The sequence below is a fragment of the Cricetulus griseus genome, chromosome X (genome assembly GCF_003668045.3).
Source record: "Cricetulus griseus strain 17A/GY chromosome X, alternate assembly CriGri-PICRH-1.0, whole genome shotgun sequence".
Classification (NCBI taxonomy): Eukaryota; Metazoa; Chordata; class Mammalia; order Rodentia; family Cricetidae; genus Cricetulus; species Cricetulus griseus.
Genome location: NC_048604.1, coordinates 97,064,976 through 97,082,622, shown reverse-complemented (window position 1 = coordinate 97,082,622; position 17,647 = coordinate 97,064,976). Strand labels below are relative to the sequence as shown.

The following is a 17,647-nucleotide window of genomic DNA, read 5'->3' as shown; positions in this document are numbered from 1 at the left end:
TGGCCACGTGGGAATGCACCCACACTGCGTCACCCTTCCCAGCTGTCTCTGTGAACACAGTGCCTGGGGCGCTTTTAAGGAGCAGCCCTGTTTTCCCACTAAGAACCGAAAGACTTGACAGAGCTGGAATTCTACAACGCGACTTGCTCCAACACGAATCCGCAGCATCCCCAATACTTTCCTCCCTCTGAGCTGGCTACCAGCACCCCCACTCTGAACTTGAGGACTCCCCACCCCCACCACTCTGACAATTTCAAGTTTAACCTCTGAGATTAGTGTGTGAGAAAGTGTCTGGGCGCAGGAACGCACCAGGCGCGGTCCGGCCACCAGTGACTCCCAGCGGCCGCACAGGGCGCTGCGCCCCACTCCGCCCTGGCCTCCCCCGCCCGGCGTCCGCCCCGCCGCCCCCGCGCCGCCTCCTGAGCCAGGGCTGGAGGCGGAATCCTCTGTCCGGGTTTTCAGAGCGCCTTTCCGAAACCTCCTCCCCGCCCAGAAACGGAGAGAGATCCCAGGCGCAATCGCTCCCCGGAGCGGCCGAGGGGCGCGCGGGGAGAGGCCTGCGCCGGGGTACTTTCAAACTGAGGCGCGCGCACACACTCACACCACCCACCCACCCATCCATCCACACACGCGGACACACACATACACACGCACGCACGCAACACACACACACACACACAACACACACACACACGCGCGCGCGCGCGCACACACACCCCCTCCCACACACACACGCACACACACACACACACACACACACACACACACACACACGCACACACACGCCCATTTATATAGGCGGCGGCAGTGGCCAGGGCGGCGGCAAAGGGCTCAGGAACGATGGAGCTGAGCCAGCTGACCCCGGTTGGAAGCAAGTGAGGAGGACCCAAGCACACCCCGAGATTTCTCTGCCCAGCGCGTGTCATCTTTCCTAGACAGCCGAGCACCCGGAGGAGAACAGGTCAGACTAAGCGGTGAAGGAGAGGGTGGGGACGAAGAGGAAGCCAGGTGAGCAGAGGAGCCCTCGGCGAATCTGGACTGCCCGGATCGCTCCTTGCGGGACTCCTGCCCTCTCCTTGCTCAGGTGGGCGCGCCAGGTCCCTAGCTCACAAGGGACGCTCGGAGGAGAACGGAAAGTCGCGGCCCTGCTGTGCGGGATGCCTTTCGCCAAGCGGATCGTGGAGCCGCAGTGGCTTTGCCGGCAGCGGCGCCCGGCTCCCGGCCCAGATGAGGACACGAGTGAAGGCAGCGTTGAGCCGCCGCCCCTGCAGCCGCCTGACCGGAGGGAAGAGGCTGAGGCACCGGGGCCCGAGGAGCCTCCCCGTGTGCCCCCTGCGCCTCTCCCGCTGCCACCACCTCTGCCGTCTTTGCCGGCGCCGGCAGAGCAGGCTCAGCAGCCACCGGGCGAGGAGCGCGAGGCCGGGGACGAGAGCGTGGCGGGGGTCCCGGAGACGGCATCGGCCACTGGCGAGGCGTCCTCGGCTGCAACCGAGGCTGTACTGCTCATGCTAGACCTGTGCGCGGTCAGCAACGCTGCACTGGCCAGGGTCCTCCGGCAGCTCTCAGACGTGGCCCGACACGCGTGCAGCCTCTTCCAGGAGCTCGAGAGCGACATCCAGCTTACTCACCGCCGCGTCTGGGCACTTCAGGGCAAGCTCGGCAGCGTGCAGCGCGTCCTCAGCACGTTGGACCCCAAGCAGGAGGCAGTGCGTGAGTACCAGCGCCGTCCATCCTCCAGAGTACTAGGCTCCAGCGCCGCACCCTCTTGCAGTCCCTACTCGCCGCAATCCCAGCCCGAGGCACCGCGCCTGCTGCAACTTGCTCCTTACTCTTGCTTTCCCTCTCCTCTTCTGCCCTGAGATCCACCCCAGTCCTCCCCCATTGAGTAGCTAGGGTGGCCCCTGGCCGATGCAGGGATACAGGCATGGAGAGCAGAAAGTTAAAAGGATGGCCTCTCAACTCACAGACATCCATGGCGTTGAGAACGGGCAGGAAGGGAGCATTTAGGGGCCAGACAAGAGGTAGAGAGGGTTTGTCATTTACCACTGGGACATACATGCCTTTCATGTCCTTGGGAAGAGGGAGGGGTGCAACTCCTTGTAGCTTCCAGGAGCGGGCCACCGAGTTGCACCATTGGGGGTTTCAGAGTAGTGGGTGTCCTTTTAAGATGTCTGTAGGAGACAAGGTGCTTTGTCACACTTGCTGTGACCTCGCGTGCCCGGCACTCGTGCCTTTGGAAGGTGTGTGACCTAGTCCAGCATCACTGGCTGCCTGCCTAGAACAAACTCCAAGGTGCTTTACTGAGAACCCTGGGATCAGCAAAGGCCTTGCTGAGGGACTGGAAGGGATGAATGTCTGGGGGCGATAAAGGGATCTCTGAGCATCTTTTCTGCCTTGGGTAACTTAGGGCTCTTAATTAATGCCTCTTTGGAGTATCTGTTCTCTGAGCATCCCGCAGGCTCTTCTTCCTCTGCCTCAGTTCCTTGTTGCACAAATCTTGACTTAGGTGTGAACCAGTCCAGCCAAGCTGGTTTCAGTGAGAGGGCTAGGAACGAGATCTAGAAGACCCCTGGGCATCTTCATTGCACATTGTCTTCACTCTTGCAACACCTTAGACCTCCCAATAAGTAGTCTCTGTTAACTATTCTCTCTAAGGGGCATTCAGTCCTCCCCCCACTGGTGCACAGTCTCCCAAACCTGGCAGCGACAGAATCATTTAGGAAACGACCCAGGCTGTGGACAAGAGTGCTGGACTGCCACGCGAGTCCTTTGGTTCCTAGTTCAGCTGAGACGCTCTGGGGGAAGGTGATGTCAGCGGTTCTGACTTACGTAAGAAGCCTTTTCTGTTGCTGCAGTGGCTGCTCCGGTGTGAGGTGGTCACTGAGTGCACCAAGCAGAGGAGCTTCAACAGCATGCTTCCCAGGACTTCCCTGCACCTCTGTTGGGGGGCCCAGCCTTTAGGCTGGGCCTGCTGGCCTGGGCATTCCTTTCTCTCACCCCTTCCTCCCTGGAAGAACTCTTTGAACCCCGCCCCAGGAATTCACTGCTTTTCTGCAATAACAATAATAATAAGTGTAATGAATAAATGATGTGCCCGATCGGTTTTCGCAGCTATAAAAGACCTGGAGTTGGGTTAATGACTAGTTGTTTAAAAGGGCAATTCCGGGGATGAGTTCTGGAAAGAATTAGGATTGCCCTAGGCCAAGTCGTATTTTACTTTTGGGACTGGAAATGAGCGCTTTAATCCTGCCTTCATTTTGCCTCAAACCACCCAGCAGGGACAGTCCCTTCACTTTCAACAGGGCTGATATTTGGGTAGTGCGGTTTGGGGGGTGACTTCACTTCAAAAGAGCTGGAGGGAAGTTCTGCAGACAGTTGAATGGTGCATACGTTTTCCATGTGCACGTGTGACACAAACATACCTCTTCTTAAACACATTGCCAAAGTAGAATATATTTTCCTTACTACCCTTTCTACTAGTGACACCAGGTAGGCAGTTATGGATCTAGAATCTAATAGTGCCTTCAAGCCATTTTCACTATCAGAGTATAAATGAATGGAAAATGGAATTATGGGGATCATTAGTGTATTGATGCAGTTAATGAATATATACTCTATTCGTGTATATTTATATGTGAATAAATTAAGATGGGGAAGGTCTTAAAATCAATCATTTAGAATACTTTATTCTGAAATGTTTTCTTAATTATTATTATTATTATTGTGTGCACATGATGTGGGGGTGGGGCACATGGAGGTCAGAGGGCTCCATTGTGAATTCAGTTCTCTCCTTCCACTATGTACATTCCAGGGACAGAAAGCTGGTCACCCAGGCTTCTTGGTGATGCCTTTACCCACTGAGCCATCTCACTGGCCCGCTCTTCAATTTCGTTTTCTAAAATGTCTCAATACTTGGTATAATGATTTCTATCTCCTCCCATCCATTTAAATGTAGGGTGGCACTGTTCTTGTCATAACCTTGGAGAGTTAAGGCACAATATTTTGCATCTTAATTTGACTTTCCTAGACTTCAGAGCCTGAGATTTCCATGTAAGTAGTTTGAGAGGGAGTCCCAGGAAGCACGTGGAGGAAGTGTGGAGGTGAAACCGATGGGGTAGAAGCTGAAACTTGTCATGAGGAGGTTATTACTGCAGGTGCTTTGAATTAAACCTAGCTGAGGACCCTTGACTAGCATATCATCTCAGCTGTGCTTCACTTGGGGGAGGGGAGGGTGAAGAGGTTGGAATGTTTCTCCCTGGGTAGATGGAAAGTAGCACCTGAGCAAGAATTATATGGCTTCTAGGGCCAGACCCATGTATGATTCCAGCATGTCCCTGGGGTCAGACAGCCATGAAAAGACTGGGGTGTGCACATGCATATCTACAGGGGTTCCCGTGGGAGGGCAGAAGTGCTGATTGGAACACCAGTACTATCAACTACATTGTGCGCCCCACTTTAATGCTGCTCCAGCCTGGGGGTATTTCAAAGGGAAAAGAAGACTTCCTCCCCTTGGCTGTCTGTGCCTCAACCCCCCCCCCCACCATTTCGTTTTCCGACACAGATCACTATGCATCACACACTCTTCTTGCTGCTCTATCCTCAGAGAGCTGCTTCCTGTTTCCCTGACTCATGGCAGGGAACTTTTTGGTGAATGGTCTGATCTGATTAACACTTTGGTGAATGTCACTTTTGAGGCTAGTTTGGGCTGGTAAGGCAGTTACTATCTAGTTAACTAGTATTGGGGACTCTAAGTAAGAGGTCAGATTCTGAACTAACTCATTTTGGAAATATAACTGATAGCACTTACTGAGTACATTGGGTACAGGTTATGAGCAAAAGTAATGTAGATGTCAGACTCGTAGTTTCCTTTGCTGAAATAATTCATAGAAGGTGAGGACATTTACAGAAATACAGAAGGCTACTGGGAGAGTGGACATTTTATTCTAAAGGGACTGCACCCTGTAGTTTTCTATTTGAGCCCTGTTGCGTTTGAGGGGTCTGATGAGTGTTTAGAGTGATGAGTTAGATGTGTGGGTTGAAAGCATAAGATAAAAGCCCAAGCTGGAGATGAAGCTGTGAGACAGACAGATGAAGAAGGCATGTGAACCCTTGGAGCTAGAGACAGCAGAGACAGTAAAGGAGAGTGGTACTTTCAGAAAGGTACCAACTGTTAAGCATGCTTGAATTTCATAGAAAGGAGGAAAGTGGTGCTGGAGCACAGGGGAGCCCGACTTTGAGTTTCATAGGAGAAGAGAATGAATGAAAAAGAACACTCAGAAGTCTAGGAGACTTGGAGGTTGTGGTTCACACCAGTAAATTGCACAAAGGCAGGGGATCTTGAGTTTGAGGCCATCCTAGACCACACACACACACACACACACACACACACACACACACACACACAGAGAGAGAGAGAGAGAGAGAGAGAGAGAGAGAGAGAGAGAGAGAGACAGAGACAGAGACAGAGAGACAGAGAGAGAGAGGGAGACAGAGAGAGAGAGAGAGAGATCATGTTAAAACATGCAAACATCATTAAGTGCTATGTGTAAGTCAGTGGTAGAGCACATGTTTAGCATGTACAAAGCCCTTGGTTTGATGCCAGTACTGAGGGATAAAAATCTAGAATGACAATCAGGACAGTGTGATATAGTGCAAGCAAGAAGGAGGTATTTCAGTTATGTGTGTGCGAGTGCAGCGGCGGGGGTGGGGGTGGCAGGGTGGCGGCAGAGTGCATGCTTAGCACTGTAGAGTGGGGTAGAGAAAGAACAGAATGGGTGGAAGAGGAAATGGCAGTGACTGATGACTCTTGTAACGTCTTACTTTGAAGGGAAACAGAGAACCAGAGCAGAGGTTACATGAACATTCAGTATGGAAGGAAAAGTTCTTCAAAGGTATCGGCATGTTGTGCATGCTTGCTTTCCAAAAAAGAGGGGGAAATCGGTACTGGGAAAGAGATCTGGACAGTTATGAAGGGGCAGAGATGGAGTAAGATGAAAATACATCTGGAGGGAAAGTGACAGCTCTAGGCACAAAGGCAGGTAGGTGAGCTGGTGGACTGACAGAGGTGGAGGTGGAGCCGGGTGTTTCCCCTTGTCACTTTAAAAAAATGACATCTATTTTCTGCATGAAGTAAGTGGTGAGATCATCAACTGAGAGGGTGTTGGCAACATGAGGAGAGAAGGCAAGGTGTGAATAAGCTGTCTCAGGGGGAGTGGGGATGCAGTAAGGAAGTGTAGTGGGATTATCTGGCTGCATGGAGAGCCTTCTGAGATTTAGGGTCATAAACTTGAAGCAAGTCCAGCTTTTCAGTCACTAACACCTGAGGCTTTGGAATTACTTCATGGGACTCAATGCTAAACTGTACGGTCTCAGACGTTTTGTGTTGTTGGCCTTTTAGATACTGCTAATTACATTTAGTTACTGATTTTTTTAAAGTAAAATTTGCATTAATGCCTGACATTCCTGTGTTTTAAAAAAAAGCAGGCAGATTCTAGTATTCATGTAGGTGAATGTTCACAAAACAGATAACTCAAGGGAAAACTACTCAGATCAAGAGATAAAACTTTGTTGTGCCTTCTACCTCTGCCTACCACTTCCCTGACTTCCTCTTCCAGCAACTAGATTTATATAAAGCTTTTGGACTTTAGGAAGTGCTCGTGCACTTAGTGTCTACATTATTCATTCAACATTGCACTGGTAAGGGTCTTCCATATTGTGCACGCATAATAGATTGTTCATTGTCTGTTGCTGGAGTTTATGCTCCTCCTGGCCCCACAACTGCTTTGCCCCAAATAAACACAGAGAGACTTGTTTTCCTTTTTTATTAACAAGAAAATTATTTTACATGTCAATCCCAGGTCCCTCTCCCTTCCCTGCCCCACCCCCAACTAACGCCCTACCCATCCCATACCCTTTCTGCTCCCCAGGAAGGGTGAGGCCTTGCATAGGGGGTCTTCAAAGTCTGTCATATCCTTTGGGATAGGGACTTGGCCAACCCCCTTGTGTCTAGGCTCAGGGAGTATCCCTCCTTGTGGGATGGGCTCCTAAAGTCCATTCCTATGGTAGCATTAAGTACTGATCCGCTACAAGGGGCCCCATAGATTTCCAAGGTCTCCTCACTGACACCCACATTCAGGGGGTACAGAGAGACTTATATTAATTATTAATCTGTTTGACCAATGGCTCAGGCTCCTTACTGGCTAGCTCTTTCTTAAATATTAACACATTTCTATTGATCTAAATATTTCCACGCAGTCATATCTTACCAGAGAAGGGTCTGGATGGCTGCTTCTCTCTCTCTCTCTCTCTCTCTCTCTCTCTCTCTCTCTCTCTCTCTCTCTCTCTCTCTCTCTCTCTTCTCTCAGTATTCTCCTTGTCTCCTAGCCAGCCTATCTTTCCTGCCTGGCTACTGGCCGATCAATGTTTTATTCATCAACCAATAAGAGAAACATATACACAGAAGAACATCCCCCATCAATTGTTAATTGCTGAGTAAAACTGTGGATATCTTCCATAATTTGCTAATCCATTCTCCTGATGATAGACATTTGTTTCTATTTGTAACACTACAACCATGAATGCTTTTTTTTTGCCCCATGCCTTTTGTATTTTAGTGTTTGAAATGAGGGGCCATATATCTTAGGCTGGCCTGGAACTCTCTATGTAGCTAAGGATGACCTGGAATTCCTGATCCTTCTCCTGCTCTACCCCTGGAATGCTGGGATTAAAGCTACCATGCCTGGCTTTATGCATTGCTGAGGATCAAGCCAGGACTTAGTTTATGCTAGGCAAGCACTCTACCAACTGAGCTATCTCCAGCCCTTCTCCATGCCTGTTGGTGAGCATTTTTATAGCCCACTGGCTGGTATGCATCTAAATGTGGAATTACTGGTTCAAAGGGGATAGGTATGTTTGGCTTTAATATCTGCCACCTGACAGTTTTCTAGCTCGGTATATTGCTTTGTTTCCAGACTTGCAGTTGCTCTACATCTTTACCAGGACTGGTATCTTTTAAGTAGCAGCTACTCTTGCAATAAATGTAATAAAACCTCATAGTAGTTTTAAGCTGTATTTTGGATAGCTTTTGAAGTTAACCTTATTTTTTGTGTTTTAAAATTCAATTTGAATATCCCTTTTTCCCTTGAATGACCAGTTCAGTCCTTTACTCCCCCCCTTTCCTTTACTCCCCTTAAAAATGTTTTGGGGCCCCATTTTTAATTGTCTGTTTTAAGTATTTTTTCGTATTTTGTGAATATGACTCATTTGTCATTTCTAGTACTGCATTTTGACTTTTTTAGTGTTATAATTTGGTGAATTTTTATGTTATCCAGTTTATCAGTTTTTTCCTTTGTAATAAGCTTTTTGTTTCTCTTCTATTTGTTCTTAAACAAATTCTTCATCAACCCTTGGACCATGAAGAGATCTCAATAGTGCTAAAGTTTATTTTGCTTTTGCTGTGTAGATCAGTTATTTATATGGCATAAATTTTTGTTTGTTTCTTCTTGTTTTTTGACAGGGTCTCTCTATGTAGGTAGTCCTTGCTGTCCTACAACTTGCTGTATAGAACATGCTGGCCTTGAACTCACAGAGATCAGCCTGCTTCCACCTCCTGAGTGCTGGGATTAAAGTCCTGTGCCACCACATCTGACTTGAAATGGATTTTTGTAAATGGTGTGAGGCAGGAAACAAGATTATTTTCTCCACATAGATGCACAATTGTCCTACTGCCAGTTATTCTGAAGGTATCATTTCCCTGTCTCACTACAGTGATACTTCTGTCACTCATCAAGCAGATGGGTTTTATTATTGCTGTTGTTACTGTTTTTATTTTAAATTGACACTTATTTGCATTGTGCATGTGTGCCATAGTACCTGTTGAGTTCAGAGGACAACTTGCAGTCCTCTTCTTTCACCATGTGAGACCCTGGGATGAAACTCGGGCCATCAGGCATGTCAACAAGCACCTTTACCGTCTGAGCCATCTCTCTGGTTCTCCCTTTATGTTTTAGCTAACACTTCTGACTTTTGCTACTCATCAGCCTCTGCACTAAGTACTCTGCATGCATTATCTTGTTTAACCTTCAGACCTCTCCTCCTGAAGACTTCTTACTGCAACTCTGCCCCAGACTTTTGTTTTTCTTGGACAAGTGGAACAGGTTTTTCCTTGCATGTAGGGAAATCCAGAGGTACCACTGAGTTACTGCCCTTGAGGCATCCCTCAGAAGTGGACTCCAGCTATAGCTTCCTTGCTCTTTAATGGGAGAAACCTCCAGCGTGTTTCATACTGTTCACAGTAGAACTGAGCAATAGTTACCCGTAGTTATGATGTACTTGGAGACATAGCCTATATTTGCTGCTCTTTTTCCCACTCTCACTTTACCTCCAACTAAAACCACTTGGACTGAGTCTACTTCTCAGGAAGCCCAAAACAGGACAACCTGCTGGATTTTTTTCTTTTGTAGTGCTAGAGATTGAACTGGGGGCCTGGCCCACGCCAGGCAAGCATCCTATCACTGTGCTTCATCCTAGCCCAATCTGTTGGATCTTTAAATGTTGAGGACAAACTCCAGGACAAACATCCAGGCGACACATTTAATCTTTTTCCTTGAAAGATTTTACACAGGATTATAGATTAGATACATCTTCCAGAATGTTCTACACTGGGTCTAGAAATAGCTTCTATTACCAGTGACTGTGAGCATAGTTGGAAGCTATTTGAATGGGAGCTCTGCAGTACTGTGACAGTGAGAAGGAAGGGAAGAAACTCAAGTCTATATTGACAAAGCACATCACAATAGTTCCTCAATCAACCAGCCTCTGAAGGTGCTAGTTATTACCATGTAGGATGGGCCACTGATAGTCCTATTTAAGAAGCATGGTTTCAGCTAGAACATATACAGAAACTGCTAGATCCTGGGGAAGAGTGGGGAAGTTAATACATTTGGGGGAGGAATCATTTGGGTTGGTGTGGTAGCATTAATCTTAGTTCATTATGCTATTGGAAGAAAATGTTTTTTTTTTCTTATTCTATCTATCCTACCTACTTCTCATAGCAATCCTCTTTAGCCAGCCTGATGTGTCTTCTTGGATGTTTTCATAGCTGTGGTTAAGTTTCTTTTCTTCCTGGCTCTGCCAAATGAGTTCTCAGAGGCAATATGAGTTCCTAACTGCTCCATTCAAAGCTGCTTTTAAAGCTGTCACAGAATGAACAAGAAGAAAGCAGTTTCTCAAAGGTTATTAATTCATGGCTGTAATTTCCTAATAACCAAACAATAACAACACAACACTTTTTCCCCAGATTTTTTCCTATTGTACTGGGTTGGACATTTTTATTTATTTATTTATTTTAAGACAAGTTCTCCTATGTAGATCTGGCTATCCTGGAACTCATTCTGTAAACAAGGTTGGCCTTGAACTCACAGAGATCTGCCTGCCTCTGCCTCCCTAGTGAGTGCTGGGATTAAAGGTGTGCACCATCGTGCCTGGCTGACATTGTTTGTTTACTGAGATAAGTTTTATGTAGTTTAGACTCCTTTCAAACTCCCCATGAATCAGGGGAGAATGACCTTGAACTCTGAATCCGCTCAAGTTTACCTCTGTAGTGCTAGTGTGCCAGGTGTGTATCATCATTCTAGACCCTGGGCTTGGCTTTAAAAATCAAAATTACTGAACTACTTCATTTGGGAGACACTTGGGATTCTGCTGGACTGATACTCAGGTGGAAAAAATGAAGATGTTTTCCTCCTGATATGTGTAGAGGCCTTTTCTGCATGTACCAGTACAAAAGTGAGACATCCACACAGGCTCTCTAAATTGTCTTCAGTCTTAGAGCTTTTAATTTACCTTTAACCAGTGGTGACATATGAAGTGTCTCCTATTGTCTCACATTAGTCCATAAGTCTTGAGGGCTGGCCCTTAGAGTTAGTGAGAATTTTAAACAGAATTTTCTCTGACTACTTCTCCTTAATTTCCTTGTACTCCATGTCTTCATCAGGGTTTCTATTGCTGAGATGAAACACCATGACCAAAATTACATCAGAAGGAAAGGGTTTATTCAGCTTACACTTCCACATTGCTGTTCATCACCAAAGAAAGTCAGGACAGGAACTCAAGCAGGGCAGGATCCTGGTGGCAGGAGCTCACGAAGACAGAGGTCGTGGAGGGGTGCTGCTTACTGGCTTGCTTTTCATGGCTTGCTCAGCCTGCTTTCTTATAGAACCCAGGACCACCAACCCAGGGACAGCATCACCCACAATGGGCTGGGCCCTCCCACATTGATCACTAATTAAGAAAATGACTTTTAACTGGATCTTGTGCAGGTATTTTCTCAATCGAGGTTCCCTCCCATCAGATAACTCTAGTTTGTGTGTCAAGTTGACATAAGACCAGACAGCATATTCCATTAAAAAGGGACAAGGTTGAAAAGAGAGCTCGTGGGTAGAGTGCTTACCATGCAAACCTGAGGATTTGAATTCAGTCCCCAGAACCCATGTAAAAGACTGGGTGTGGTGGCACATGCTTATAAGCTTAGCTTTGGGGAAGCAGAGACAGGAGAACCCCTGAGGCTCTCTGGCCAACCAGCCTAGCTTACTATGTGAGTTTCAGGCCTATGAGAGAATGTGTCCCAAAAGAACAAAGCAGAAGGATGGCTCTTGAGGAACCATACCAGAGGTTGGCCTCTGCGCCCCCACCCCCATGCTTACACTTGTGGACACACACACACAAACATATACACATGTACATACATACATACACACAAAATCATGGAATTCAAAGTTTTGTGTGCTATTCTACTGAAGCAGTGTAACAAGGGTGTGACTGGCAGAAAGCAACAATTATGAAACTTCTTGAACACGATTTTTAGATCTTAATAATAAACCAAAATAAAATTAATGAAGTTGACATTGGTTTTGAGTGTAAGAACTTCATTATAGGTTTGAAATTTGTTGAAACAACATTTCAAATAGCACTCCAACTGGACTATAAACCCAGAGGGCAGAGACCCTGTGTAGCTCATCTTTCTGAATGACTAAGACAGATATGAGCAATTTCTGTTTGCCATGTAATGTAGATCTCTCAACCAATAATGAGTATGAGAAGGTTTACGTTTACTAAGAAAATTATCTGTGGATGTAGGTATCCATATTCTAAAAATTAGCTGTTTTAAATGTTTAAGGTCCTCAAAATGAAATAAGTCAAACATAAACATAACTTGCCAGATAGATATGGTATTGCATGCCTGTGAGGCCGAGGCTGGACTGTGTGGTGAGTCTCATATCCCCCCAACTCTCTCATACACACATACACACACACACACACACACACACACACACACACACACAGAGAGAGAGAGAGAGAGAGAGACGAGAGAGAGAGAGAGAGAGAGAGAGAGAGAGAGAGAGAGTTAATGTTAACTTAATAAAAGTCATGAAATTTGGGGGTCTTGAATTTGGAAATAATCTTAGTAACTCATAGAAATCCATTTCCCATTCAGAGATGTCCCAAATGGTAGTCCCTATGAGACCCCTGCCATTAGAGAGTAACCAACCTTATCTTGATTTGCTGCCGGATGGTTCTCATGCTCATAAGGTCCTTATCTATAGTGGCATCACATCTTTGTGTAATGCAAGCCTTTTGGCCTAGTTCTGGCATTGAAGCTGTGTAGCATCTACGTTTAATCTCTTTTTCCAGTATCTTGAAGTAGCTGTTGGTTTATTTCTATGGTTTCTTCTAAGCTTTCTTTGTGCCAGGTTAAATAACTTCAGTTACTTAGATCCCCTATTGAAGTTTTTAAGTTCCCTTTTCCTGGTTGCCATGTGTCACAGGCACAGAATGGGACAAGACTTATTTCTTCTATTTCTTTGAGTAATTATGACTAAGGTGGCCTTTGTTTTAATCATCATACTATAGCTGCTGATTAAATATTGCCATTATGCCCTAGTAAATTCCCTTCTTTAAAGTGGTAGATTTTAAACTTGAGATATCCTTGATCCTGTGTATAGTTCATATTTTTAACTTAAATTTGGTGAGACGTTTCCATTGTCTTTGTTAAATTGAATTTTGCTTGCTTTGTTCTTTCATTTCCAATCAGTGGTGATAGTTTAATATCTTTATTCAATGTGTCAGCAACTGCCCCCAGCATTTTGTTCTTTGCAGACACTATAAACATGATTCTATGACATCACCCACATCTCTGATAAAATTATTGTTCAGATGGACTCAAGACCAGAGCTCTCTGGCAGGCAGTACTAGCAACATCCTTCTAAGTTGACATCTATTAATCAACATTCCTTGGGTGCCATTGTTACATAAGCCACAAATGTACTGCCCCCCACCTTCCCATCCTAACCACATTTCTCCACCGTGCCCACAAGATCTATCATTATGAGCAACTGTCAAATGGTTTGCTGAAATCAAGATACCATATGCTTGTATCATTCCTTTGATCTCCTGGTTCTATTCAAAAGGAAAATAAGGTTAATGTGGCTCAAACTGGACCTATTAATAGCAATTAGAGGAGCCATTTCCATTTTCTAGTGTATAATAGAAAATTTATTTTGACAATCCTACTTTATCATTTTGGCTATGGAATTGTAGGATTGCAAGGGGATTCTTTTTAACCTACAGCCCATTTCTTGGGCTTAAGAGTACCTTCTTGACAGATGGTGGTGGCACACACCTTTAATCCCAGCACATGGGAGGCAGAGGCAGGCAGATCGCTGTGAGTTCCAGGCTAGCCTTGTCTGCAAAGCAACACAGAGAAACCCTGTCTTGAAAAAAACAAAAAGAAAGAAAGAATGAAAGAAAGAAAAAAGAAAGTGCCTTGTATGTGACAAGCAGAGAATTTAAGTTTTGTCTCTTCCTTTCTTTTAGGGGACTCAGTAATGACCGACCTTATGTCCCTATTCTTTGTTCTCCAGGAAAATACGGAGAATTTAAGACCTTTGGAGCTTCCTTAAGCTTGGTTTGAGGAACTGTGTGGTGAGCCAGGAAAGTGGGAACATTTGTAATGAGGAGTATGGATTCTGAAGTTGGGCTGTGTGGGTTCAGATACCGTCTCCACCCTTTCAACACTGTAGGACGTTTGGCAGCATGTTGCAGATCTACTTTGCTTCATCAGTTATGGAGTGGAATTAAGAGCACTGACTGAATCATGTTATTGATGAAGTTAAAGTAGGTATTGAGAACTGTGCCTGGCACATCAGCTCTTTTCCTGACACTCTACTGTGTCAGATAGAGCAGAAGGTATATATTGCTCTTTCCAAGTAGGTGAAAGCCTCTCCCTTAATATGTGAAATGCAAGGTGAGAAGAAGGATGTAGTTAGCTGATCAAGCAATTCTGATTCTCTGTATGGTAGAAATCAATTAAGGTTGTTTTTATGGTCTTTTTTGTTATTTGTATAAGCATACAAAAAGAGTGATTATCTTATCATCAAGATTCATTCATTTATTATACATCAGATATTTTGTAGACACTTTTGCTTGATAAGCAAACAAGAAGCAACTATAAGCATGTGTTCCAAAGGAGAGAGATAAACCCCAAACAACTAACAGTATATATAAGGGAATTCCAAAGCCTTTTAGGGAGGGCAATCAACTGTGCACAGCTAGGATGGTCATGTTTAGTTAGGGTATTCTGATGGGCCTCACTGAAGAAGCTGCATCTGAGCAAATATTGGAAGGAGGTAAAGTTGTTAATTATGCGCATCGATGGGGGAAGATTCTGTTGGTACAGGAAAACCATAGCTTGTACAATGGCCCTGAGGTAAACACATGCCATGCATAATTCAGTTATGACAAGGAGGCAAAGAGATCATAGTGGTGGGTGTAAAAGAGATGAGGAGGGGAGTGCGGGGAGAGGATACCAGCATGGCAAGATGGAGATAGATGGCATGGAGTATGGTAGGCCATTGCCATGACAGATAGTTTTGCTCATAAGCCTTTTGCTCCGAGCATAGTGGCAATCCTTCAAGGCTTTCAAGATCGGAGTAATGTGACTACCTTAGAGTTGAAAAGAATCATGTGGGTTATTGTGTGGACCTGTCACAGACAGGCAGAGTAGGTGCAGGGACAGCAAATAGGGGGGTGATGGCAATAAGAGCAGAGAATGCTTTGGTAGAAGCATGGAAATGTTCTTGGATACACCACAGAGCTGTTGACATTTTTGCTTCATGGGCAGGGCTGAGCAATTCAACTCATACAGAAGGGCAAAACTAGAAAAGGAAAGGAAGGCACTCTTCCCCTCTTCCTCTACTAGACTTACTCTCAAGGAACCCATGCTGAGGCCTCTTGTGATCCTTTCAAGGAAATCGAAGTCTCACGTAGAGGTCCAGTGTTGTTCCCAAAGCCAGTGCTCTGAGGAAGTAGGTACTTCTCCTAGACTGTTGTTGGATAGATAATATTAGTTGTTGTCTTGGGAAAAATGAAAGTTGTTTTCATTAATTCCCCTTTAAATGATGTCTTTCACTTAAATAGAATTCCATTCCTTTTATGCCTTCTTTCCTCTCTTCAGTTCCTCCCAGCTACACTTTCCTAAACCCCTCCCATGACTTCTACTAGAAAGTTGATAGTTTTTCCTTTGATTATTGTTATATATACATATTTGTATATATTTGTATGCACACATGTACACTTGGAACATATATATATATATATATATATATATATATATATATATATAATATATATATCCTACTGAGTGTGTGTTTATTGTTTGTATGTATACAGTTTCAAGGCTGAGCACTCTGCATTGGCAACCAGTATGGGGGCTCATCCCTGGGAGAGACTAATTCTCCTTCTCTCAGAAGTCATTACTTACCTGTAGTTACTTTTCTAGTGTGAGACCCTTTGATATCCCCTCCCCAAACACACTTGGTATCCATTATAAACAGTAATATATACTGGACTTGAATGTGATGGATGAGTTTTGAGAGCTATTAATAAATCTACTTGTGTAACCCGTATCACTATTAGACAGAGACCATTCTCATCACTCCAGATTTTTAATATTTCTTTGAAAATAGTAAAATTGTGCTAGAAAGTAGGGTTTGAAGTCGGGTGGCCTAGCACATACTTCTAACCGTGGCTGCTGTGTGAATATGACCACAGAAGAAAATTACTCCATAGAATCTTCTGTGATCTCAAGAAAGTTCAGACTTGCAAGATAAACAGCAGCAGGAGTCTTTCCTTGCTTTTGGTCTGAGGCTTTTTATGATATCTTGCTGCTGGCTTTTATGGAGAAGCAGGGCTTGCTTAGACAAGGGTAAGAATCTGGTTTCGGAGGCCCGAGGAATAACTTAGAAGCAGGATCTTTTTAAAGATAAAGCTAAAAACATTTCAGAAGACATTAAAAAGGTCTCGTGCCTTTGACAGTTTTCTGAGCTGCAAAAATGCTGGTTTGTAACTGCACTTTAAGCTTCTCCCAATGTTCAACGCTCTTAGGGAGGGTGAGGAAAGGTGTTTAGGATCTGATTTCTGATGATTCTGTCTATACATATTTGGATTTGTGAAACAAAATCCTAATTCCAGAGTTCAGCTATCCTTTTCTGTTGTTGTTCATACCAGATATCTAAGAGAGAAGAGCTAGTAACTATGAGAGCAGATGACAGCCCTTGAGACATATTGTTCACAAGAATACAATATCAATATTTACGTTTCTCTCCAGCCTGCATGTGAACTCCATCCCTCAAGCCTGTATTTATATTTTAGTAGGCAACTAAAGCTGTATTTCCCCTTTTAAATTGGCACCAGAATTCTGCCACTTCAGTCCGCTCTTTTGCAAGATGGCACGTGTTTATGGAGCATTTGAGTCTAGAGATTAACTGAGAGGAGGAAATACAGCAGGACTAAATAGTACAGAAAACCTCTGCAAAGAAGTCAAGGGATTTTCTGTTTTACAAACATGAGAAAATAGGTCTTGAAGTTTCTGACAATGTGTTCGTATGTTGAAGGGGGCAGGCAGCAAACTCAGAAGGGATTTGGGGAAAAGGGAATTTGGGGTGTTTTCAGAGAGTACCATTTGAGTTAAATACCTTTGGTGTGAGAGCAGAGTAATGCTGCAGCCCTATCAGGTATCAGATATCACCTAGTGCTCATTTGGCAAAACTTTAGCTTTTGATAATTAAAACTAATCCAATTACATGAAGAAAAATATATTGCATAAGTTTACCTCTTATGTGACTTTGACTTAACCATTTGTTCTGTGCCATATAAGTAGATCTTTACCTGCTTACGCAGTATCTTATACAGTATCTTAAACATTTCAGGAGAAACAACGAGAGGAACAGGCTCTTTAGATTACTGGCTTGTTAATGTAAGTTTGAAGCCCTTCTGGGTTTTCTTAATGAATCTGGTAGGGCAATGTTTTTTTTTGTTTTGTTTTGTTTTGTTTTTGATCTTTTTGTTTGTTTGTTTTGTTTTTTTCGAGACAGGGTTTCTCTGTGGCTTTGGAGGCTGTCCTGGAACTAGCTCTTGTAGACCAGGCTGGTCTCGAACTCACAGAGATGCACCTGCTTCTGCCTCCCGAGTGCTGGGATTAAAGGCATGCACCACCAACGTCTGGCTCAAGGCAATGGTTTTAATAAATGTTTAAGGTGAATGGAAAATTTAAAAACAAAACAAAAATCTATTCAAAGTACCTTTATTTCCT

The 17,647-nt window shown here is 44.6% G+C and overlaps 1 protein-coding gene across 1 annotated transcript in view; it reads left to right on the top strand.

Moving 5' to 3' along the window:
• The first annotated feature begins 729 nt into the window (after nt 1-729).
• Nucleotides 730-17,647, top strand: part of Nhs (NHS actin remodeling regulator) — a 327,787-nt gene continuing 310,869 nt past the window's right edge. Inside the window, exon 1 of the mRNA XM_027432746.2 lies at nt 730-1,710. Coding sequence (XP_027288547.1) covers nt 1,158-1,710 — 553 coding nt within the window. The 5' untranslated portion in view covers nt 730-1,157. The remainder of the gene's footprint in view (nt 1,711-17,647) is intronic.